Raw genomic sequence first — 25,049 nt, 5'->3', positions numbered from 1 at the left:
GTGGACCAACGCTCCAGGAACGAGCTACAGAAAAGACTATTGGTTGAAAGAATAGTCAATGAGAGAGCTTGTTACTAGTCTCTTGCTGTGGTGCTGGGGGATCGCTTTAGGCCTGAAGCTGTAAGCGTCCTAGTGATTTTAGCACCATGAGCTCAATCGGCACCGGGGTGAGTTCTTTGTTTCTCTGTGTGATAGTCTAAGGATTAGCGTGGAAGGGAACGCGGACAGACCGCGGTGGGTGCGCGGACTCGGGGTCCTCTCGGACTGCCTGGGGGCAGGTGGGCCGCTTCCAGTTGTGCGGTGCCGGTAGGTCTAGGCCCGCGCCTGCGGTGACCGTGACTTGACGCTTCTCAGCTCAGGTGTAGCGGGCTTGGCCGCGCAGCAGTGAGATTTGGAGCTGCTTTAAAAGGTTGCTGAGTCACTTTCTTTAGCCACTTAGGAAAACCGAAAGTGGAAACTCTTGAGGCCTGCCTGAAATGGTGTGTGTGCACGCGCTGTGAAGGACTTAGGCAACAATTAAGCTCTTGAGCACCACTGAGGCAAGGCGGCTTAAGAGTCCAAACTTTGTGACGCCGCTTTCCAAGAACCTCTACCCCCCTCCCCACCCTTGCGGTTCCTGGGTTGCTGCTGACTCCCGGGGATACTCTGCCTTAGCTTCGAGGGTACCGATGGACCTCTCTGTATGAGTCCTTGAAACCTTCTGAGAACTGATAAGGAAAATAGTCTAAAAGGCGGAATCTGAAGAATCTTTTCCATTTTTCCGTTGTCCCAGCTTTTCTCATAGAGAAATAGCAGTGTGAGGTCTCAGTACCGTAGGCGTTTAAATGATTAGCTACGGAGTTAACCGCTTCTTTGAACAGACTGTCCAGGATTTTGGAGTTAGATTTGTTGACTTGTTCGGCCTAACTTTCCTTTGTTAAACGTACTGCATATATACAGTCTTCGGCTTGCTCCTTTTATGTATTTCTCCATACAGAAAACATAGTGTTTAGAAATATTTATTGATTGGTTCCACTAGAGACATTGGGTAATGGGTTTCTCAGTTCATCTACTCCCATTGTGCATAAGATTTTGATTCTCACCATTAGGCCCAAATACTGGTTTTCCGAGTTGGATAATAGGCAATTTATACTAAGGTTGTCATACCGTTTTTGGATTAGTTGATGCTCAGTAATGCATGTTGTAGCAAATTGGCTTTGCAACTACATTAATATTACCCTAGGTTAATAGTGTTCTGAAGGGTTCTACAAACCTTTTAAAAATATTTGATAATATAAATAGGTGAGAAATTTTGAGTATTACGGTGATAAAGATCTTCGTTTAGCAGACCAACAGACCAATTACCCTAGATTAATAGTGTTCTGAAAAGTTCTACAAACCCTTTAAAAATGTTTGATAATATAAATAGGTGAGATGTTTTGGTATTACACTCGTAGAGTTAAAGATCTTCCTTTAACAGACCAACAAGCTGAGAGGCAGGAATCACCACTATTGAAGACTTAATGCTTGTCTTGTCCCAAGAACTCCAGATGGAAGACCTGTCTTGACATTTCTCTCCACTTGATTGTTTGATAGGCATTTCAGATGACACGTCCAGAGTAGATCTCTGGGTTTTCCTCTTCTGTTGCCGTTTTGCATCTCCTACAATTTACATTTCAGTGAATGGTTCAATTTTAGTCACTTAAATGAAAAGAAGGGAAAAAAAAAACTGATGCACTTCTGAGTTCTTTTTTATTGTATTCCTAAAGCCAGTCCATTAGCAAGGTTTTTTTGACTACACCCTCAAAGAATAACACCTTCCATGTCTTTCTCTCTTGTCTAAGACACTCCCTTTGAAATACCCTATCTCTGCTTCCACTCTTGTTTTCTCTGTAATTGATTTACCAGATGAACAGCATTAAAAAAAAAATTAGAACCTCTTCCCCTCACCCCACCCAAACTCCAATGACTTTCTATTGCATTTAGAGTAAAATGTAAACTTCCTGCTCCAGCCCAAGATAAAAGACTTAGCATAACTTGGTCCTTATATGCCTCTAATATAGTTTACTCTTCTGTTTACCATTTATGGTGCTCAAGATTCAGTGGCATTATTATTTCCTTTTCTTAATTTTGCTCCTCTTATTTCTACCCTGAGGTCTTCTATGCCAGATTCCAGGATACTCCTTCATATTCTAAATGAGTAGTTACTTGTCTTTTAGGTCTGGCTCAGCTTAAATAACATAAATATAATTTCCGTAGCAATGCCTTTCCTGATCAGGTTAGTCTGTGGTATTCCCCGAGACCATAAGTTCACTTTGTCTTATTTTTCATCATAGAACCTTTTATCTCCAGCACCTGGATCTGTTTGAGGTCTGATTTGAAAATGAAGAACTTTAAGAATGAGTAGTCTTTGTATTTTCTCATAGTGACTGACATATAATAGATGCTTATTAAATATCTGAATGCTAAATGATGTATCCAAGCTCCTTTAGTTCATTACTGCCACAGCTATGAGAAGCTGTGGTGCTAAAGAGAAGCCAGTGTTGTTTCTACCATGGTAATTTTTTCAGAAATGAGCCATGTTCCGTGTGGGAAAGGTTCTGACTTTACCCACGACTTGTGTTCATTGCTTGTCAATAGCAGAAATCTAAAGTGTGTAACTTTTCTCTTAGCTGCTGTTCCTGCTTTGACATGCTTTCCCTTTCTCTTTACAGCAAAATCTCCACTGAGATTGAACACACATTTCTGATGTGTAAGCCATTTAGGAAAAAATTGTTATTACTGCCAAAGGTGCATCCTTCTAAGCTTTTATTGCCTTTTCCTTGTAGTATGATCTGTCAGCTTCTACATTCTCTCCGGATGGAAGAGTTTTTCAAGTTGAATATGCTATGAAGGCTGTGGAAAATAGTAGGTAAGAAACAATGTTTTACTTGAAATTAGTGTGTTTTAGCCAAATATTAAATGTCTCCTTCTCTTTGTTTTTGGTAATTAGGCTTTGTTATGTTACTTTGGCACAAATAATACAATGCCCTAAAATAATCTCAATTTATTAGTCATTTCCACATTTCTCTTTAGGCCAGCTCTTTCCATGTGACTATATTTCCAGTTGACTCCAGAATTACAAATTAAACATTCTACCATGTCTCAAGTGTATAAAGCCAAATTTATCAACATCTTTGCTAGCCCTTTTTCCCTTTTTCACATTCTTGACTTATATCGTTGGTTTGGCCAATAGGTTTGTGACTTTATTGTCTCATCTTTTATTTCCTTGTGATTTCAGTGCCCTGTGCAATTGGTCACTTGATCATCTCAGCAGGGATATTTTTTATTTTTGTCTTCTGCTGCCATACTCCAAAAGGTGTAGGACCACCAAGATATTTTCCTGTCGGATTACTTTCTTCACTCTTTTTTTTTTGTCTTAAACAATAATCTTTATTTTTACACAAAGCAGTACAAAAGGAAGCAGTTCCTTCAAGGGTGACTTGGAGCTAGAAAATCCACCCTGAGCGTGAAAGTGTTAGTGTTAGTCACTCAGTCGCGTCCTACTCTTTGTGACCCCATGGACTGTAATCCACCAGGGTCCTCTGTCCATGGGGTTTCCCAGACAAGAATACTGCAGTGGGTTACCATTTCCTTCTCTACACTCTGTCTTTTTTGTTTAGAGTAATTCTCTAAAATGACCACTGTAACATCTTAGTTGAATTACTGGCTTGTTGACAAATTCTGAGTCTTATATTGAAGATTTTTATCAATTATATGATCATTTAAAAAAATCACTTCTAATTGAATAGTCTGCCAAGACAGGTTTCATTCTTAATTTTTTAATTGAAGTATAGTTGATTTATAACGTAGTTTCAAGTGTATAGCATAGTGATTCAGTTATACATATATCTATATAATATATATATATACGTAATCATTGTATTTTTGAATATAAAGCAGCTTTGGTATAAGATAAAAAATTTAAAAAATTTTCTTTCATGTCATTCAGATCTCTTAAATTTTTTTTAGGTTACTAAATAAGCTGTGTTGATGTTTGAGCTCAATGTTTTGAATGTAATGAAAAGTTGTATAATAGGAAAATGTTTTGAGAATATTAGAAAAGCCCATGTGTAGATGTAGTTTTCTCATTTTCTACTAATACCTTCAATATTCGATTATGCAATTTTCATGAGGTTATAGATAGTAACTGGTCTTTGCATGTGCTGGCACATAGCCCTCAGTGTGTACATGCTAAGTTGCTTCAGTCGCGTCCGATTCTTTGTGATCCTATGGACTGTAGCCCGCCAGGCTCCTCTGTCCATGGGATTTTCCAGGCAAGAATATTGAAGTGGGTGGCCATGCTGTTTTCCAGAGGGATCTTCTGACCTATTGGCAAGCAGGTTCTTTACCACTAGTACCACCTGGGAAGCCTCATAGCCCTCAGTAGATACTGAATAAATAGATGTTCATTTTTTGTGTGTACCATTTTCTTGGTGGTAGAAAGAAGATGTATAGATTTCTAATGGTTTATGAAATAGTATTTTAAAATTTTTGAACAAATATACATTTTGAGTCTTCTTATGGGATTTGTTAGTGAAGCTAGTTGATTTTGTGTTTAAATGTTGTATTTTTATAGATATAAGTACTTACAAACTGTCAGTATCTGATAATAAAGTAGAAGTGAGGCTGTTAAGAATTTTAGGTTGAACTATATTTGTCATTGTGTACAAGGCCTGAAAGAGTTCAGAACAGAGCCAAATTCAAGAAAAATTGACATTTTTTCCCCTGTTGATAAAAGAAGATAGGCTCTTTGGCCAATAAGTTGGAGAAAGATTTGAGGTAGTTTATTGTTTTTCTTTTCTTCCTTTGCGTCTTTGCATTTTCATTGGTGTAAAAAAACAGGTGGAAGATGTCTTGACTAAGAAGAACTGGAGATACATTTTGAAACCATCTGTAACTGAGAAAATTGAGATTAGGCTGTGAGGTCTGTGTATTTTAGCAGTTTGTTTTCTATAAATTATTTCTAAATATGACTTTAAACAGTTATATTTAATTTTGGGAGGGTCATGTGAACAGTTACGTTTAAGCAAATTTAAATATAATTTTAAAAACTGGAAACATTAAAAATGAATTTTTTTTTACATAAAGAAAAATCACTTGGAAAGTTCCCTTTTTTAAAGGGACCTATGTCACCTGGTATGATAGAATATTGGATGAGGATCAGAAGATGTGAATTTTCCTGCTAGCTGCTGCCAAATGGTAATAATATGTAAGGTTCCAGTATTCAGTCCCCTGAATGTCACTTTTTTGTCTGTAAAACTGGGATGCGGACATCTAATCTAACTGCTTCCCATACCTTACCAGAAAAATGAAATTGGAAAATTTTTACTTGTTTTGTGAGCTTGAAAAAGTGAATGTGAAAGTTTGCTCAGTTGTGTCCGACTCTTTGCAACCCCATGGACTATACTGTCCATGGAATTCTCCAGGCCAGAATACTAGAGTGGGTAGCCATTCCCTAAGTGGAAAATAGAAAAATTAGATGTGAATCTTCTTAAGAGTGGGACATATAGACTGATTCTTAGAAAACATTTAACCAAATAATTTTAAATAAGATTATATGCCTGCATTGAAAGGAGATAAATTATTTTTTAGTTTATCATTATTTTTGCTATTTAATTGGAGTATAGTTTAGTGGCTTTACAATGTTGTGTTAGTTTCTGCTATACTGCAAAGTGAATCAGCCACATGTATACATATATATCCTCTGTTCTTTGGATTTCCTTCCTATTTAGGTCATCACAGAGCCCCGAGTAGAGTTTCTTGGGATGTACAATTTGTTCTCATTAGTTACCTATTTTATTCTTCAGTTCAATTCAGTCGCTCAGTCATGTCTGACTGTGCAACCCCATGAACCGCAGCACGCCAGGCCTCCCTGTCCATCACCAACTCCCAGAGTCCACCCATACTCATGTCCATTGAGTCGGTGATGCCATCCAACCATCTCATCCACTGTTGTCCCCTTCACGTGCCTTCATTCTTTCCCAACATCAGGGTCTTTTCAAATGAATCAGCTTTTCCCATCAGGTGGCCAAAATATTGGAGTTTCAGCTTCAACATCAGTCCTTCCAATGAACACTCAGGACTGATTTCCTTTAGAATGGACTGGTTGGATCTCCTTGCAGTCCAAGGGACTCTCAAGAGTCTTCTCCAGCACTGCAGTTCAAAAGCATCAATTCTTTGGTGCTCAGCTTTCTTCACAGTCCAACTCTCACATCCATACATGACCACTGGAAAAACCATAGCCTTGACTAGATGGACCTTTGTTGGCAAAGTAATGTCTCTGCTTTTCAATATGCTATCTAGGTTGGTCATAACTTTCCTTCCAAGGAGTAAGCGTCTTTTAATTTCTTGGCTGGAATCACCATCTGCAGGGATTTTGGAGCCCAAAAAATAAAGTCAGCCACTGTTTACACTGTTTCCCCATCTATTTCCCATGAAGTGATGGGACCAGATGCCATGATCTTAGTTTTCTGAATGTTGAGCTTTAAGCCAACTTTTTCACTCTCCTCTTTCACTTTCATCAAGAGGCTCTTTAGTTTTCTTCACTTTTTGCCATAAGGGTGGTGGTATCTGCATATCTGAGGTTATTGATATTTCTCCTGGCAATCTTCATTCCAGATTGTGCTTCCTCCAGTTCCTCCAGCCTGGCATATCTCATGATGTACTCTGTATAAGTTAAATAAGCAGGGTGACAATATACAGCCTTGATGTACTCCTTTCCTAGAACCAGTCTGTTGTTCCATGTCCAGTTCTAACTGTTGCTTCCTGACCTGCATATAGGTTTCTCAAGAGGCAGGTCAGGTGGTCTGGTCTTCCCATCTCTTTCAGAATTTTCCACAGTTTATTGTGATCTACACAGTCAAAGGCTTTGGCATAGTCAATAAAGCAGAAATTGTTGTTTTTCTGAGACTCTCTTGCTTCTTAGTAGTGTACATATGTAAATCCTAATCCACCACATTCCCCCTTCCCCTCCTTGATATCCATATATTAGTTCTCTATATTTGTGTCCCTATTTTTGCTTTGCAGTAAATTCATGTATACTATTTTTCAAGCTTTCAGTAGAAATCATTATGTGTATGCATTAATATATGATAACTTGTTTTTCTCTTTCTGACTTACTTCACTCTGTGCGACAATCTTTAGATCCATCCACGTGTCTGCAGATGGCACAATTTCATTCCTATTTATAGCTGAGTGATATTCCATTGTATGTATGTATATTCCACATTTTCTTTTTCCATTCCTCTGTTGATGGACATTTAGGTTACTTCCATGTCCTTTCTACTGTAAATAGTGCTGCCATGAACATTGGAGTGCATGTATCTTTTTGAATTATGATTTTCTTTAGGTATATGCCCAAGAATGGGATTACTTAGTCAAATGGTAGTTACATTTTTAGTTTTTTAAGGCACCTCTATACTATTCTTAGTGGCTATACCAGTTTACATTCCCATCAACAGCGTAGGAGGGTTCCCTTTTCTCCACACCTTCTCCAGCATTTACTCTTTGTGGAATTTTTGCTGATGGCCATTCTGACTGGTGTGAGGTGATATGTCATTGTAGTTTTGACTTGCATTTATTTAATAACTAATGATGAACATTTTTTCATGTGTTTGTTGGCCATCTTTATGTCTCCTTTGGAGAAATTTCTGTTTAGGTCTTATGCCCATTTTTTAATTGGGTTGTTTGTATTTTTGATATTGAGCTGCATGAGTGTTTGCATATTTTCGAGATTAATCCGTTGTCATTGCTTCCTTTGCAGATTATTTTCTCCCGTTCTGAGAGTTGTCTTTTCATCTTGTTTATGGTTTCCTTTGCTGTGTAAAAGCTTTTAAGCTTCATTAGGACCAATTTGTTTATTTTTGTCTTTATTTTCATCATTTATTATTATTTTTTGGCCGCATCTGTACAGCATGCAAGATCTTAGTTCCCCAACCAGGAATCAAACCTGTGTGCCCTGAGGTGTAAGTGTGAAGTCTTAACCACTTGACCACCAGGAAGTCCTAGAGATAAATTCTTTCAAAGAAAGAAATTCAATCTTGGGGATTTAAAAGTTAGATATTTTTGAGTACCTGTTTTGTTAGGGACAGGTTAATAGTAGCTCAGACGATAAAGCGTCTGCCTACAATGTGGGAGACCAGGGTTCAAAAGCGTCTGCCTACAATGCGGGAGACCAGGGTTCAATCCCTGGGTCGGAAAGATCCCCTGGAGAAGGAAATGGCAACCCACTCCAGTACTCTTGCCTGGAAAATCCCAGGGACCAAGGAGCCTGGTAGGCTACAGTCCATGGGGTCGCAAAGAGTCGGACACGACTAAGCGACTTCACTTCACTTTGTTAGGGACAGGAACTACCAAAACATAATTAAGAACATATGAGAGGATACTTAAAACACTATTGAAAAAACCTACATATGATGATCATAACTATTTATAAAAGGATGCCCCTAGAAGGTAATATGCAAGAGAAAAAAAGGAGTTAAATTATAATTTTTCGGTTTATCCTCATTGAGGGGACAAGATATGAAAGGAAGATTGTGCAACATAATTGTGAGGCTAGATTGTTTAGAACAAAAATGTACACAAAATTGTGGTCTTAGGACATCCTTATACTTGAAAAAAAATCATTAGAACCTTGACGAGTATTTAATTAAGTAGGCTCTTAGGTTCTATAAGTATTTACCATAATGCTCACCCCAAATAGCATTTATTTATGCAGGTTATTGCTTCATCAGTATTTACTGTATTAGAAATTAAAACCAAAAAATAAAAAATACTTCTAAATTTATTTAAATAACAGTGATAAAGTTGCATGTTAACAAATAATTATATTAACATTTATTAAAATAGGTAAGTAACAATAACATTTTTAATGAAAATTACTTTTCCAAAGCATGGAAAAAAAGTGTGGTGAGAAGAGTTACGTTGTTTTACATTCTTAAAAATCTCAGTGATGAATTGAATCTTAATAAAGGGCAGAGTCTTATAGTTGCTGCTGCTTCAGTATGTTGTAACTTTTGTTGAAGTTTGTGCCACAAATCAGGCTTCATATACATACGCAGTTGGAAAAGAGAGGAGTCATTTAATAACCTTATGCATGTTGTTTATTTATACTGTACCATACTGGACAATTTTTAGTATCATAAAGGTTAGTTGCAGTGTGGAGTCTGAAAACATAATAATGAATTTTGTACTGTTATTAAAATCTATTGCACTGTTTTGTACTTTGCATGTTTTATCTATGCATGATTTGTAACATTGTGTGTTGGTCATTTGGAAAATATTGGTTCACTGAGTTATAACAGACCTTCCAAAGTAGACATATTTCATTATAAACTGTTAGAAACATCACATTTTAAAATATCACCACCAATATGTTTTCCAAAACTCCAGTTTGAGATTTTATCACTGGCAAGAAAATACTCTTTTGTTTTCCTTGAAGTGACAGGCTCGTTTTGTTCATTTTAGAGAAAAGTCTGCCACATACCTAAGTGGAAATAACGATAGTTATTATTCTTTGATGGTAAAAACAGATGTTCCATGAAAAAATTTACACCTGAAAGCAGTTTATTAGTGTTTTTCCTGTAGGCAACCATCATATTTTGATGTGCAGCAGAACTTGGCTAACTTGCTTTTTGTTAGGATAATAAAAAGATAGATACTTAAGGATTAATGTCTAATAAAATTAACTACAACTTTATCAGGGACATGCTTAACTAAAAATGTTTTTTTTAAAAAAAAAAACAAAAACTGAGAGTGTAGCAATAAAGAATACAATGAGTGATATTTACTGCTACCGTTTATTGTCAGCCAATACCATTGGTGCAAACATCCACACAATGAAGAAAGTCAAATGATGTTTCTGTATTTTTATAAAGATAATTTTGACCTGACAGACCTTACTTTGAGAACTTTTGGTTTAGGGAAAAAGACATTTTAGATTCTGAAAAATGAGGAAGATGAGAAATTGTAATAACTGGGAAAGGCTGTCTGAGACTATTCAAGTAAAGTTGCAAAAGTTTGTGGAAATTTATTTAAATGTGCTGTGGTGAGGAGGAAGTGTATTCTAGTACCCAGGATAACTTCAATAAAGACTTGAAAGCAAAAATGGTGTTTGAGGGACAACAATGAGGTTGAATTCAGTAGAGCACAGAATTTATAATATGAAATTGAATTAGCTAGATGGGCTTTGCAGATTCTTGGGAGTTAGGAAATTTGGACCAAGGAATTTAAACTTGAAAAGGTACCTGAAGTGTTGGGGAAGGAGTGTCTGAAGTTCTTTACAAAATTTGTGCATGTGACTCAGTTCATTTTTCTGGTTGTTTCTGATAGATTCTCTTTGTTAAAAGAATTAGAAGATTTAAAGTAATTGTTTTTTCTTAAAATGGTGGTATATAATTTCTCCACATTTTACTTTTTTGATCAATTTTGTTTTAAACAGTTGAACAGAATGTTTATTCTTTTACACTTACTGTAAGAACACATTGTTAATGCAGAAAAAGCAAAAGGAGGGGAAAGGATTATAATCTTTCCACCCAGATTAGAAACTGTTAAGTTTTTATTTTGTATGTAGCCTATCATTATGTGCATGTTATATACCATTTTTAATGGACATGGCTAGTCAGCATTTGTCATAAGATAGCCAGCATATGCTAGATACTGTGCCACTTGTTACACATTTTGTTAGCATCTTTTTTCATTTGTGTATTATTGTCTTTCCATGTCATGATACGAAATTTTTCTTTTGGTCACATGATTATTTGTATGGGTCTAATTCATCACACTTTAGGATACTTGCCCTTTCTAGTTTTCAGATGTATTTGCTTTAAAAACTTGATATATTCTAAGAAACAAATTTGCCCGTTTTTTCTTTCTTTTAACTTGAGTTTACAAAGTTTGTTTTATTTTCAGTTAAATTGATTTTTTTTCTACTTGTTTCAGTACAGCTATTGGAATCAGATGTAAAGATGGCGTCGTCTTTGGGGTAGAAAAATTAGTCTTGTCTAAACTGTATGAAGAAGGTTCCAACAAACGACTTTTTAATGTTGATCGACATGTTGGAATGGTAAGGTCACATTTAAAAATGTTCCTTTTTGCTTTGTCCTGTTTCTTGTGACGTAATTAATTGGAATATACCAAAATGTAATTATAAGAACCCATTTATTACTTTAGCATTGAGGCAAAAACAGATCAGAGAGCAGCCATAGAAATAATCAGAAAGACTGGTTTGTGAACAGTTCACTGTCTAAAAGAAAGGTGTATGCATGCATGCTCAGTTGCTCAGTCATGTCCAACTCTTTGTGACTCCATGGACTGTAGCCCACCAAGCTCCTCTGCCCATGGAATTTTCCAGGAAGAATACTGGTGGCATTCTTATAACCCAATTGGAGATATATACGAAAAACCAAGTTGAAGAAAATGAGGAGGGGAGGGGAGTGAGAAGCTTGGGTAAAAAATCTTGGCAGCATAGATTGCCAGTCAAGGCACATGCTTGAGAGGCAATAAGTCTTTAGTTTTTGTATCCTTTCTGGGGATAACTGTCACACTGAGGATGTTATCAGAAAGAGAATACCTTCATAGTAAGGTGGAGTATCAGGAAGGGATGACAAAAGGAAAAGTGAGTACATCCTTTTTAGTAGCTTCATAAGCATCACTATATTTATTTCATGCAGCTGGTATGACATAAATAGATTACTGGCATATACTGAAGTCATCCTATATAAATATCAGACTTTCTTTAGTAAGTATAACAGTCTGGAAAAAAGAGAAAAGTGATTTTTAACCCTGCTTTCTGAAAAGTCAAGGAAGAAAAGGGAATACATATTCTGTGTGCTAGGTACTATGCCAGAAGTTCTTTACATAAATTATCTCATGTAATCTTGACAAACCAGTGAAAGTAATCATCCCATTTTTACAGATGAGGAAACACTCAGCTGGCAACAAAATGTGCTGGGATTCTTACTTGGGTCTCCATGGTCTGTGTGGTACTCTAGAGCCCATTGTTCAGGGTGAGATTCTGTAGGGTCCACTCATTCTGCTGAAGTATTGGTAGCTTCAGCTAGCTTTCAGCTTCTAAATAGCTTATTTAGAAATATTATATTTTTTATATTATAGTATTTCTAAATAAGATGTGTTACACACAATACAGAAAGGACTAGCAAAATATAACCAGTAATCTATAGAGCTACATTTTTTTTTCCTTCAGTTATTTTTCTGAATCTGTTTTCTCTCCTGAACAAATTTATTACTGCCAATGAAACTGGTATGTTTTCCTGAAACTTGGCCAGATTGTAGCCTAACTGGTAGAAGGGAATTAGTGAATTCTGCTTTCTTTTACTTAGTAAAAAAGATAGCTTTCTGTAGGTGTATTTCGAAAAAAATCATATATGCTTATAGGTAGTTCAGTGGTGGAAAGATTTTCCTAGAATTTTCAAATTTGTCCCATTTGTTATTAAAAACTGATGGCACTCCTTGCAACTGGAAATTGGCAAAATATTAGACACTGAAGAAGGTTGGAGGAAAAAAGGATTGATAGTCTGTCTCCACAATTGTCATCTTCAAGTGATTTGACAAATTATTAAACTTCATAGTGAGTTTTATCCAAAGCAATGGAAGATTATTTAAATCATGAAAATTACTACCTGGGTTACTCTAAACTCCAGTTTTCTCACCTGCAAAACTATGGTGGTAATAGTGCCTATCCTCATGTGTAATTATGTAAAATGCTTGGCATGTCATGAGTGATCAATAATGGATTAAGGATTTTCATAATCATTACTATTACTAGGTAGCAGTAGAAGAAAAGGCTACTAAAATTTTTGATAACATTCTGAAAATCTTATGTCAGTGGTTTCCAGTACCTGTAACTGTTTCAACATTTCTGTTTTCATGGCTTCCCTAGACCAAAAGAAATACCCAGTGGTTCTGTGTATTATATATGTAGGTCTAAATAACTATTTATGTTCTAAAAACTTAGTAGCTATAAAAACAAAACCTCACCATATGACAGTAAAATAAAAATGTTTTTATTTTCAAACAACTACAACTACTAACATGTACTCTTCAGTTTCTTAAAGTTTGGAATTGGATTAGATGGCTGTGCCCCAGCAGACTCTGCTTCCTGTTTCACACTGATTTTTGCACAGTGCTTATTTTCTATCACAGCAGCACCAGCTTCTCAGTGATCCGATGGCACTGAAAGGAATGTGGAATGATCTGATGTTGAAACTGAACTACTTCAATATGTGTTTCCCCCAAAACTTACAACACCCCACAACTCTGAGTTTACTGTAGTTCCCTGGGATATCTCAGTGTGTGGTTTGGTAACTGCAGTTCTAAGCCACTAGATTTGTGGTTTGTCATGTTTTGGTTTGGCATTACATTATATTAGTACGCTGAAAAAGAAAGGAGTTTTGAGGTTATGCCTTTTATATCAAAACTTTTAATAACTTTTTAAACATAGAATGGCTTTAAATTAAAAAACAGTTCTAACCAAAACCCATGCATGGTTTTATTCCTCTTTGTGGTTGTTTTAGTCTTTATAATGAAGTGGGAAATAGGGAGACATGGAGTTTTTTTTAATGTGGTCATTTGACAAAAGAATGAAGTCACAGTTGGGAAATTTCCAAATTGTTATCCCATACTCAAGCATCGAAATTCCAGGATGCCTTGCAAAGATGGTGGTTTGGTCACCAATTTGTGTCTGATTCTTGCAAAGACCTTTAAGCCTAACTAATTTATTCTAATGATGATGCTTGTTAAAAATATCAAGCCTATCACAGTCACGTGCTTTTCCTTCATTTGTGATAGGAATGTTAATTGGTACTTTTTTTTTTTTTTTTCCAGGCAGTAGCAGGTTTGTTGGCAGATGCTCGTTCTTTAGCAGACATTGCAAGAGAAGAGGCTTCCAACTTTAGATCTAACTTTGGATATAACATTCCACTAAAAGTAAGTTGGTAACAGTTGAGCCTCTGGAACAGCAAGAGAAGAGTCTTAATAAACTCGTTGTTTTACCCCCACAGCATCTTGCAGACAGAGTGGCCATGTATGTACACGCGTATACGCTCTACAGTGCTGTTAGACCTTTCGGCTGCAGGTATGAAATTTAGTGAGATATTCAGTGATACCTGTACTACAGTTACCTGTTTTCCCAGCATCTTATTAACCTTTTATACCCTTAAGAAATGAACTTTCATCAAGAAGTACTTGAACTTTTTTTATTGTATCTATGTGACATGATGGATATTACCTAAACCTGTGGTAATCATTGCATTTCACAGTGTATATAAATCAAACCTTTATGCTGTGCACCTTAAATTTAATGTAGTGATGCATGTCAATTATTTATTAATAAAACTTTGGGGGGGAATTCTCTGAAATCAGATCAAGACATTTTCAGTAAGTTGCAGACTGGTTTTATTAAAATTTTTAAAAAATTTTTATTTTTGGGTCTTTTTTGTTGTGCAGGCTTTTCTCTAGTTGTGGAGAGCAGGGGCTGCTCTCTAGTTGTGGTGTGTGGGCTTCTCATTGTGGTGGCTTCTCTTGTTGCCGAGCACAGGCTATAAGGCGCACGGCCTTCAATAGTCGTAGCTCCTGGGCTCTAGAGCACAGGTTCCATAGTTGTGGTGCATGGGCTCAGTTGCTCCGCAGTATGTGAGATCTTCCCAGATAAGGGATCGAGCCTGTGTGTCTTGCACTGGTAGGCAGACTCTTCACCACTAAGCCACCAGGGAAGCCCCCCAAACTGATTTTAAATAGAGTTCATTTGTTGTTATTACGTAATCAACTGTACTGACATCTTAGTTTTTTCATTAGTTTCTGTCTTATCTTGTGTAAGCAACAGGTAAAATGCTCTTAATTGGTTGTTATGGTATTCTGCACATGAAGTAGTAATATAAGATGAGGCTGTTTTCTATTTATAATTTCCAAAGAATCAGTAAATCATGATTGTTCAGTACCCTAGTTTTAATTTTGTTGCACATAAAAAATGCATTGAAACAACTTGGATTACTGCAGGAAAATAATTGGAGGAATATTTGGGAATAGCCAAGAAAGAATGAAGGGTGGAACAAGAGTTTGAGGTAGCTTCAGTGTGTTCATAGCAAGAATTTTGTCCCCTTGGCTTTTTCATGTTTATGCCTTTAGCTCTTGGGCCCTCGTGTTATGTCTGTCTATCAGTACTCCTTTCCCTGCAGAGCTATCCCCGCAGGAAAGGTTGATTAGAAAGTTTAATACTAAACCAAGGCACATGAATTTTGAACGTTTTCAAGTATATACTAGTTTTTATCCAAACTATATTATCAGAGTGCTTACTGTCAGTTATGTGGGTATTAGTCAATGTTTATCTTAGAAAGTAAATTGCATTTTTATCACTGTACTTTTGAATACTTTTCTGGTATTAAGAACCATGGTTTAAAATGATTACTTTTGTGCAGTTTCATGTTAGGGTCTTACAGTGTGAATGACGGTGCCCAACTCTACATGATTGACCCATCGGGTGTTTCATATGTGAGTTAATTTTGAATCTTCTGAAATTCTATTTCCAGTTTAATGGTCTCTCACTTAAATCATATATTCAGATTATATGATGTTTCTTTAATATTCATTTAATATTTTCTTATTTAACATTAATAACAAGAACCTATGGGTATGAGACAGAGCAAAGATTTGTGACTTTTATTTTTGGACTGTGCCACATGGCATGAGGGATCTTAGTGAATTGACTAGGGATTGAACTTGTGCCCTGTGTGTTGGGAGTGTGCATTTTTAACCACTAGACCACCAGAGAAATCCCAGATTTGTGGCTTTTAATATGCTACTGTAGAAACTGATTGGTTTAGTCGCTGAGTCATGTCCAACTCTTGTGACCCTAAGGACTGTAGCCTGCCAGGCTACTCTGTCCCTGGGATTCTCCAGGCAGGAATACTGGAGTGGGTTGCCATGTAGAAACTGCATAGTCAACATAAAATTTTGAATATGTGCTATTTTATTACCATAAATATTAGCAGTGTCTTTAAAATGAATATAATGCCCTCCCTTTTGAAGTTTTTTGATGTTGTTTTGGGGTTTTGTTTTGTTCTTTTTCTGGTTGCACCACATGGCTTGTGGGATCTTAAGTTTCCTGAACAGGGTTCAACCGGGGATCTAACCCAGGTCCATGACGGTGAAAGCCTGTGTCTTAACTGTTGAACTCCCAGGGAATTCCCCAGTACAAAGGATTTTAAGTGGGATTTCTTGGATCTTTCTCTAATAATCTTTTCTTGAAGTGTCTTCTGAGATTTTAATGATTTTTATACTCATTAACAAAATTAAGGCTCTTTAGGTTTTGTCATTACATATAAGTATAGTTATACAAGTATGAATGGGCATACTTAATTAAAAAAAAAAAACCTTTACAATATAAATTAGAGAATTCCCTGGTGATCCATGGGTTAGGACTCCGTGCTCTCACTGCCTGCTGGTTGGGAAACTGAAAATTCCACAAGCCGCACTGGTGCTGCCGAAAAATGTGTATATATACATTAAGGCTTAGTGTATTTAACTCTTAGGGATTATTTCTTTCTCTCAAAAATCATTCCAATTCATAAAGCTAATTGTTTTTCTATTTCTAGCCTCAAATACACCTCTAGCTCATTGTCTGTGTGTGTGTAAAATGATATAATTTGTTTTCGTTTGGATATTTCTTGAAAATAATCCAGGTTATTCTGTACTTAAGTTTGATATTTTAAACTTTTTGAGTCCCTTGTTATTCATTTTACTAAATGTCTTTTTACTGTATTTCTCCATATGTGGTTTTGAATGTCATTTAGCATCCTTTTATTAATCTTTAAATAGAAACAGTAGTCATTAATGACTTGTGATACTATATTAATTTAATAATCCTTTTTTTTTTTGGTGTATGTTCTTTTTAAATAGGGTTATTGGGGCTGTGCCATTGGCAAAGCCAGGCAGGCTGCAAAGACAGAAATTGAAAAGCTTCAGGTAATAATTTTTATTGTTTAAAATTCTGCTATACCATTATTCTCATGTGGTTAAGTTTCATCACCACAGACTAAAGCTTTTAGTCCCAAGTGTGGTTTGCCATTTTGAGTCAAGCTTTCTGAAGCTGCTAGATTGGTTGAGCAGGAAAGCTGGCAGCATATTATCTTTAGAGTTGTGTCACGGGTCCTTTTATTATTTTTATGGCTGTCTAATCTTAAAAAAAAAAATTCATATAATTTCACAAATCCATTCACTGAACCCTGTGCCCCTTAGGTTCAGAACTTTGGTCTTTTACTGTATCATTTCTTTCATGTAGAAAACAGCTTTTGTCTGAAGTCTTACACATTAAAGCCTGCACTCCTTTGCGTCTCTTTCCTTTGTTCCCAACATCTATTAGTGTGGAAAAAGTTTCTTAAAAACTTGCTGGCTTTCCTTTTAGCTATAAATTGATGAACCTGACATTGAAATAGTACCCACCAACTCTTCATTGCTTATCAGAAACTTTCTTAAAAGACAGGCATATGATTTAGCAGTATTTTGGTAAATTACAGTGACAAAAATTTCTTGTACATTTAATGCTAATGCTGTACTGGAACCTTGTTCAACTAATTCACTTATTCAGCTTTTTTAGTGCTTGGAATTTAACACCAAATTCTAGACCTGTAAAAGCCTAATTTATGTTTGGTATTTTAGGATTGATAAAATTGACAAAAGGACCTTAGAGATCACTTAGCCCAAGTCCAACCCTTGGTTAAAACACACTGGGTAGAGTCACAGACTATTGCTTACAAACAATCCAAGACCTTATAACTCTAAGACCAGTGGTCTTTTCTGTCATATATTCTTTTCTACTAGGGCTTATAGGATATTGAATGTAGTTCATTGTGCTATACAGTAGGACCTTGTTGTTTATCCATTCTATATATATAATAGGTTGCATCTGCTAACTCCAACGTCCTGCTCCATCCCTCCACTAGCCCCCTTCTCCCTTCTCCTTTGCAACTACAACTCTGTTGTCTAAATCTGTGAGTCTGGTTTTGTTTCATAATTAAGTTTGTGTCATATTTTAGATTCCACATATAAGTGATACTATTCGGTGTTTGTTTTTCTCTTTCTGACTTACTTGACTTTGTATGATAATCTCTAGTTGCAATGCTTTTTACAGTTTTATTGGAACATAGCCATATCCAGTCACTGGCTGCTTTTGCCCTAGTACAACAGTGGAGTTTAGTAGTTGGAATGGAGACCAAAAACCTTATCCCTATGATGAAAGTCTAAAATATTTACTACTTGGCCCTTTAACAGAGTTTGCCAGCCCCTGCTCTCAATCATTACTCTGGTCTGCTTTTCTCCTTGTGTTGTTTACCAAGAATGTAATTTTACAAAGTAAACTTTACCAACGTATGTAAAAATGGATTTGACATTTAAGATGTATCGCTTCAAGTTTAAGTTTACCTTTGTATGTTACAATTAATCTACTAAATATAGACCTTAACTTGTAAGGGCAAAAATATGAATATCAGTATTTTCCTTTTCTTCACCCCCAATTTGCCATGAAAAAGTTTAATCAGAAATTCAATCAGAAAAAATACCATACAACAAACATCTCTGTCTAGACTGAACAGTTGTTGCTTTCCAGTATTTTTCCTATTTCTATGAGCCTGGGCATCAGGATTTGTAAATATTAAAAAAAATAGAAAAAATAAAATATTAATAAGCCCAATTTAGAGATACAGTAGTTAAACCACCTCAAGTTTGGATTGCTGTATGACTGTTATTTTTTCACTATTTTCCATCCTCCACATATTCAGAATATGAACACCAGGTTTGCACATTTTAAAAAATTTTGTCAAGTGTGTTCAGAAACGCATATACTTAAAAAAATTTCTGCACTGGTTACTTGCAGTACCTTTAGTATAATAGAGTTTTCTGCCGGGCATCTAAAGGCTATTTTTCTGCCTTGATTTCCATATGTTCACTTTTGCAGTTCATTTATCTTCCTCATAATCAAATCAGATAAATCTGTGTTCTAAGATTCCACTCAGATCTTGGTTCTTCAGAGCTTTCCCTGACATTTTGCAGTTTTGTCGAACAGTTTCATGAGGGATAATTTATCCCTGTTTATCTAGCATATAGAAGTATTTGTGGTTTGTTTGCTTTTTATTATCCTCAATTCACTATAAAGAAAAAAAATTTCTTGGTAATCTTTTAAATGTCAGGGTCTGCCTGTGAATAAATTCATAAAGGAGTCTAGATTTTTATAAACTTTAATATATTTCACAAAATTATTGGTGCCCAAGGCTTTTTTTGCATAATCATTAAAAAACATTAAACAATAAAAAACTTAAGTTCTGGTCTTTTTGAATTTCAGGTTATTTTCCTTGGTTTTATATTTAAGAATCTTATCTCAAGAGCATAGGTTACTGATAAAAGTTGCAGAAAGAATCTGAAAAGTTACACAAGTGGAAAGTGTTCTTCCTTTGACTCGTAACATAATAAATATATATTTTATTTTCTGTAGATGAAAGAAATGACCTGCCGTGATGTTGTTAAAGAAGTTGCAAAAATGTAAGTTGAAATTTTCATTAATATTGACAAATATTTCACTTGACCTTACCTTATACATTAATCCTACGAGGCTGTTTTGTTTGGAAATTAGTTATTGCATTAATTTTAGAAGGTGAATCCAACAGTCTGAGAGGCTTCATTTTAAGTGACAGTGAATAGGATGGGAAAAAACAGCTTTTGATAAAATATACTCCTGTTCCGTTGACAGAATTCAAGGTTTGGAGGATATAGTGAACCTCTAGAGACTTCATTTGCTAGCCCCCGACTTCTTAAATCTCAGAAGTCCCAATAATATTAACCTTAGCTTATAACTTTAAGGTCTGCGGTTGAAGTTCTTGTAACAAGATGAATAGAGAAGTATTTCAGAAAATCTAGAAATAGCTTAAGAAAGCCTGAAGTAGTTTATGTTACAGATGCCTAGGTAGAAAGCTGTGTAACAGTAAGCAACAATGCCAGTAAAATCTCAGTGACCATGCTTCAAAATACACTATTTTTTTAGATCAAAGATCAGGCATTTGGTATTTCAAAAAATCTGATAAAATGCTGGTTTTGTAGTCAGCTTTTCAGAGTTAAAGAGTAATAAACGTAATATTCCAGAGAATTCATAACAGCTCTGTTCCACATTAGAACTACATCATGGTCTAGTCAGCAGGTTTTTACATCTAATAATACGTGCAAGGGGGATAAAAAGTCCAGGATGGTCTATCATATGATGATAAACCTATTATTTGAATGATACTCTTAATCTCTGTACTGATAGTTGTAACAAAATATTAAACTCACGAGTGTTTTATAATTTTATACTAATCTACCACTCCTGCTACTGAAGCCCTCCTTCCCCCACTGCCTTTTTACCATGAGACCCTTGCCCTTTCTTGTGAAGGGGAATCCATTCCATTCTGTGATGGTCATTTATTAATAACGACAACCTAGAGGACACTGGCAACTAACATATAATAGAATAAAAAGTAAATAATCATTGAATTGTACAACAGTTTTCTTCCTTCAAGAAGTCGTCTGGTTATCAGTTCTTACCACAGCTTTTATTTTTATATTGTTCTCTGTAGGAAAGCCATACTTTCATCATTAAATAAAATGGAGCACTATGCATCTTTTAGTTCTGGAAAGTTTAAGATGCTTTCTTATGTTACAGCTGTTATAGCAAGGCTTTAGGAATACCCTCCAAATTACTTTTGCTACTTTGTTGTGGGAGATGGTAAAGTATAAAATTTTTAAAAAAAAGCTTTGCTGATACTTGTTTTTACTTTTTATAAATAATTTTATATTTGGCTGTCCTGGGTCTTCGTTGCTGCTCAGGCTTTTCTCTCGTTGTGCACAGGCTCCTTACTGTGGCCTAGTAGCTTCAGTAGTTGCAGCTCCCAGGCTCTTAAGAGGACAGGTTCAGTAGTTGGGGCCCATAGTCTAGTTGCTCTGCAGCACGTGGGATCTTCTGGGATCAGGGATCAAACCCATCTGCTGCATTGGCAGGCAGATTCTTTACCACTGAGTCACGAGGGAAGCCTTGTTTTTTACTTCTACGTTTAATATGTTGTATGACACTGCTTCCTTGTTTGCTGCAGTTTGTCCTGTACTGTTTAAAGGCCAGGTTTAGGGAAATCCAGAATAGTAAAGGGGTTTAAAAATATTCCTGCCAAGAAAGTGCAGAATGAATACTAATTGTAAACTAATAAATTAGTTTTTGTTTAAAAATCAGTTAATGAATGGAAAATACCGAATATCCTGGAAAGGCACAGGTAATAGCTTTCTCCCATTTGAATGTTCCTTATGAGACATCTTAGTTCTGTCTCTGAAAGAGTGTATCAAAGTAAACAGCTTGGGTTGTATAAAGGTATAAGGTATAGTGAATCCTTTGTAGTGTTTTTTATCAGTCCTAGTTAATTTTCATAATATAGACTATACTGTGTGTATAATTTTATAAATCCTTATATTAGGAATGGATGTTGATTTGCTGAGTGGGTGCATGAACTATGTTTGTAGATGGCCAAATGTTAATTTCTTCTTTCTGTTCTAGAATTTACATAGTACATGATGAAGTTAAGGATAAAGCTTTCGAACTAGAGCTCAGCTGGGTTGGTGAAAGTAAGTGATTACTCTGTACTTATTTGCTCTCAGAGTCATCTGTACCAAGCCTAACTAACTATAGGTGCCATTTTTTTTCAATCTTAAAAAAAATTTAGTAATGGCCTGTACCCATTAAAAGTACACAAATACAAACAGCATGGATACATTAGTGTAACACTAATTTGGTCAACAGTAGACCAGCCTGCCAAATTACCCTTCAGTTTTCAGTTCAGTAACTCAAGTCATGTCCGACTCTCTGCAACCCCATGAACCGCAGCATGCCAGGCCTCCCTGTCCATCACCAACTCCTGGAGTCCACCAAAACGCATGTCCATTTTGTCAGTGATGCCATCCAACCATCTCATCCTCTGTCATCCCCTTCTTCTCCTGCCCTCAATCTTTCCCAACATCAGGGTCTTTTCAAATGAGTCAGCTCTTTGCATCAGGTGGCCAAAGTATTGGGAGTGTCAGCCTCAACATCAGTCCTTCCAACGAACACCCAGGACTGATCTGCTTTAGGATGGACTGGTTGGATCTTGCAGTCCAAGGGACTCTCAAGAGTCTTCTCCAAAGCCACTGTTTAGAAGCATCAATTCTTCTGCACTCAGCTTTCTTTATAGTCCAACTCTGACATCCATACATGACTACTGGAAAAACCATAGCCTTGACTAGACGAACCTTTGTTGGTAAAGTAATATCTCTGCTTTTGAATATGCAGTCTAGGTTGGTCATAACTTTCCTTCCAAGGAGAAAGCATCTTTTAATTTCATGGCCTGCAATCATCTGCAGAATGTTGAGCTTTAAGCCAACTTTTTCACTCTCCTCTTTCACTTTTTATCAAGAGGCTCTTTATTCTTCCCTTTTGGCCATAAGGGTGGTGTCATCTGCATATCTCAAGTTATTGATATTTCTCCTGGCAATCTTGATTCCACCTTGTGCTGCTTCTAGCTCAGCATTTCTCATGATGTACTCTGCGTAGAAGTTAAATAAGCAGGATGACAATAAACAGCCTTGACGTACTCCTTTTTCCTATTTGGAACCAGTCTGTTGTTCCATGTCCAGTTCTAACTGTTGCTTCCTGACCTGCATACAGGTTTCTTAAGAGGCAGGTCAGGTGGTCTGGTATTCCCATCTCTTTCAGAATTTTCCACAGTTTATTGTGATCCACATAGTCAAAGGCTTTGGCATAGTCAATAAAGCAGAAATAGATGTTTTTCTGGAACTCTCTTGCTTTTTCAATGATCCAGCAGATGTTGGCCATTTGATTTCTGGTTCCTCTGCCTTTTCTAAAACCAGCTATCTGGAAGTTCACAGTTCACGTATTGCTGAAGCCTGGCTTGGAGACTTTTGAGGATTATTTTAGTAGTGTGTGAGATGAGTGCAGTTGTGTGGTAGTCTGAGCATTCTTTGGCATTGCCTTTCTTTGGGATTGGAATGAAAACGGACCTTTTCCAGTCCTGTGGCCACTGCTGAGTTTTCCAAATTTGCTGACATACTGAATGCAGCACTTTCACAGCATCATTTTAGGATTTGAAATAACTCAACCCTTAGGCCTCCATTAAGTCAACAATCCTTACTTTCTCCAAAAGTAACCATTGTCTTGAATTCCAGTAGACAGCTGGGCTCTTTCCAGTGTTTACTGAACTGAATAACGCAGCTGTGGATGTCCTTTACATCTACTGCGGCATGCATATGTAGTAACATTTTAGAAATTTATGTTAAGAGTGGAATTGGTGGATCATGAAATAAGCATTCATTCAGTTGCAGTATTGGCCACAATGTGTTCTGACTGCTGGGTGCTTTTCTAATACAAACAAAGCTAGAATAAATTTAGGAGGTACTGATGGAAAAGTTCTGCTTAATAAGAGACTATATAAAGTTGTGAGTAGTTTACTTTGAAACATCCATTGCATACAGTATTATTGGAAAGTAACCTTTTTTCTTTCTGGGAAGGCAACCATAGGGTTTCAGGGACAGATTTTAAAAACTAATCATGCTGTGAATAAATTGTTCAGTTGCTGACTCATGAATCTTTGCAACCCCATAGACTGCAGTATTCTAGGCTCCTCTATTCTCCACTAAACCCTAGAATTTCCTCAAATTCATGTCCGTTGAGTTAGTGATGGCTGTGTAACCATTTCATCCTGTGCTGCCCCGTTCTCATTTTGCCTTCAACCTTCCCTAGCATTAGGTCTTTTCCATGTCGTTGGCTATTCACATCAGGTGGCCATAGTATTGGAGCTTTGGCTTTAGCATCAGTCCTTCCAATGAATATTCAGGGTTGATGTCCTTGCAGTCCAAAGGACTCTCAAGAGTCTTCTCCAGCACAACTCAAAAAAGCATCATCAGTTCTTTGGCACTTAGCCTTCTTTTTGGTCCACCTGTCACATCGGCACGACTACTGGAAAAACCATAGCTTTGACTGTGTTTGTGAATATATATATATGAAAGAATGCTCAGGATTTATAGCACCAGGATAAATCATAGCACAATTTCTTCATTGTAAGTGCTTATGTAGGGGAAGAACAAAGATGAGGTCAAAGAACCTGGCATTACCTATGGATTTTGGCTAGATTGTTTAGTCTTTTCAAATCACAGTGACAGTTCTCATTTTTAATTCATTTAAATATATGGCTTAATTTACAGTAACTAATGGAAGACATGAAATAGTTCCTAAAGATATAAGGGAAGAGGCAGAGAAATATGCCAAGGTAAGCCACAGCATGAAAACAGCTCAAGGTAAAAGCATCATGGAAACACGTTGAATTCTATTAAATAATACTTAAGAGTTGAGCTGAACTAAAAGAAACTTTCTAGGTTATCTATCCTCAATGGGGATAAAGTTGCCCTGGTTCCAAAAAAATTTTTTTGTGCATGTGAAAATGGCAGGGTTTTTTGAGAACATTTAATGCTTTCATACTGTGTGTATCCTATCAAGAATATAGTCATTGATAGAGCAGGATGTACTTAAGACATTCAAGTAAAGTGTAACATTCTAAACCAGTGTTCCATTTTACTTATAAAGAATTCTGAATGACAAGCACTTAGACTCAGGTTGTTATAGCAGTGCTAAAAATTGATTTTAAACACTGTTTTTCTCTTACCAGGAATCTTTGAAGGAAGAAGATGAATCAGATGATGATAACATGTAACATTTACTTGTATATTAAATTTCTGATACAGTCCCATGTAACTATTTAGCCCTTTGGATTATTACATACCAGTTTTCATTAAATTTTTGTCTTATAATGACTCAAGTTTGGTTAATATTTGCCTGACAAAACTGGTGGGGGTAATCGAGCACCTGTTTATTCAGCATTAAGATGTAGCTTTATGCCTGTCGTAAAATTCCTTAGTTAAAATACTGTAGACAGAGGCTTTAGAATCAGATTAATTTAAAA

The 25,049-nt window shown here is 36.2% G+C and overlaps 1 protein-coding gene across 1 annotated transcript; it reads left to right on the top strand.

Annotated features, from left to right (window-relative positions):
• PSMA3 (proteasome 20S subunit alpha 3) lies at positions 1 to 24,897 on the top strand. Its single transcript, XM_040226364.1, has 11 exons — positions 1 to 167; positions 2,808 to 2,890; positions 10,960 to 11,083; positions 13,864 to 13,965; positions 14,040 to 14,113; positions 15,453 to 15,525; positions 16,933 to 16,998; positions 19,520 to 19,566; positions 21,599 to 21,666; positions 24,295 to 24,359; positions 24,756 to 24,897. Exons 1-11 carry the CDS (start codon positions 147 to 149, stop codon positions 24,798 to 24,800), a joined length of 768 nt encoding a protein of 255 aa, XP_040082298.1. The 5' UTR covers positions 1 to 146; the 3' UTR covers positions 24,801 to 24,897.
• Positions 24,898 to 25,049: the final 152 nt, after the last annotated feature.

The sequence above is a fragment of the Oryx dammah genome, unplaced genomic scaffold (genome assembly GCF_014754425.2).
Source record: "Oryx dammah isolate SB20612 unplaced genomic scaffold, SCBI_Odam_1.1 HiC_scaffold_26, whole genome shotgun sequence".
NCBI classification, from domain to species: domain Eukaryota; kingdom Metazoa; phylum Chordata; class Mammalia; order Artiodactyla; family Bovidae; genus Oryx; species Oryx dammah.
This window is presented reverse-complemented; position numbering and strand designations above follow the sequence as displayed.

What these genes read in the sequence shown, in the direction of transcription:
- PSMA3 (XM_040226364.1), top strand. Translation starts at nt 147, where the DNA reads ATGAGCTCAATCGGCACCGGG. An exon ending in TTGATCGACATGTTGGAATG is followed by an intron (nt 11,084 to 13,863) that starts GTAAGGTCACAT and finishes TTTTTTTTCCAG; the next exon opens with GCAGTAGCAGGTTTGTTGGC. An exon ending in ACCCATCGGGTGTTTCATAT is followed by an intron (nt 15,526 to 16,932) that starts GTGAGTTAATTT and finishes CTTTTTAAATAG; the next exon opens with GGTTATTGGGGCTGTGCCAT.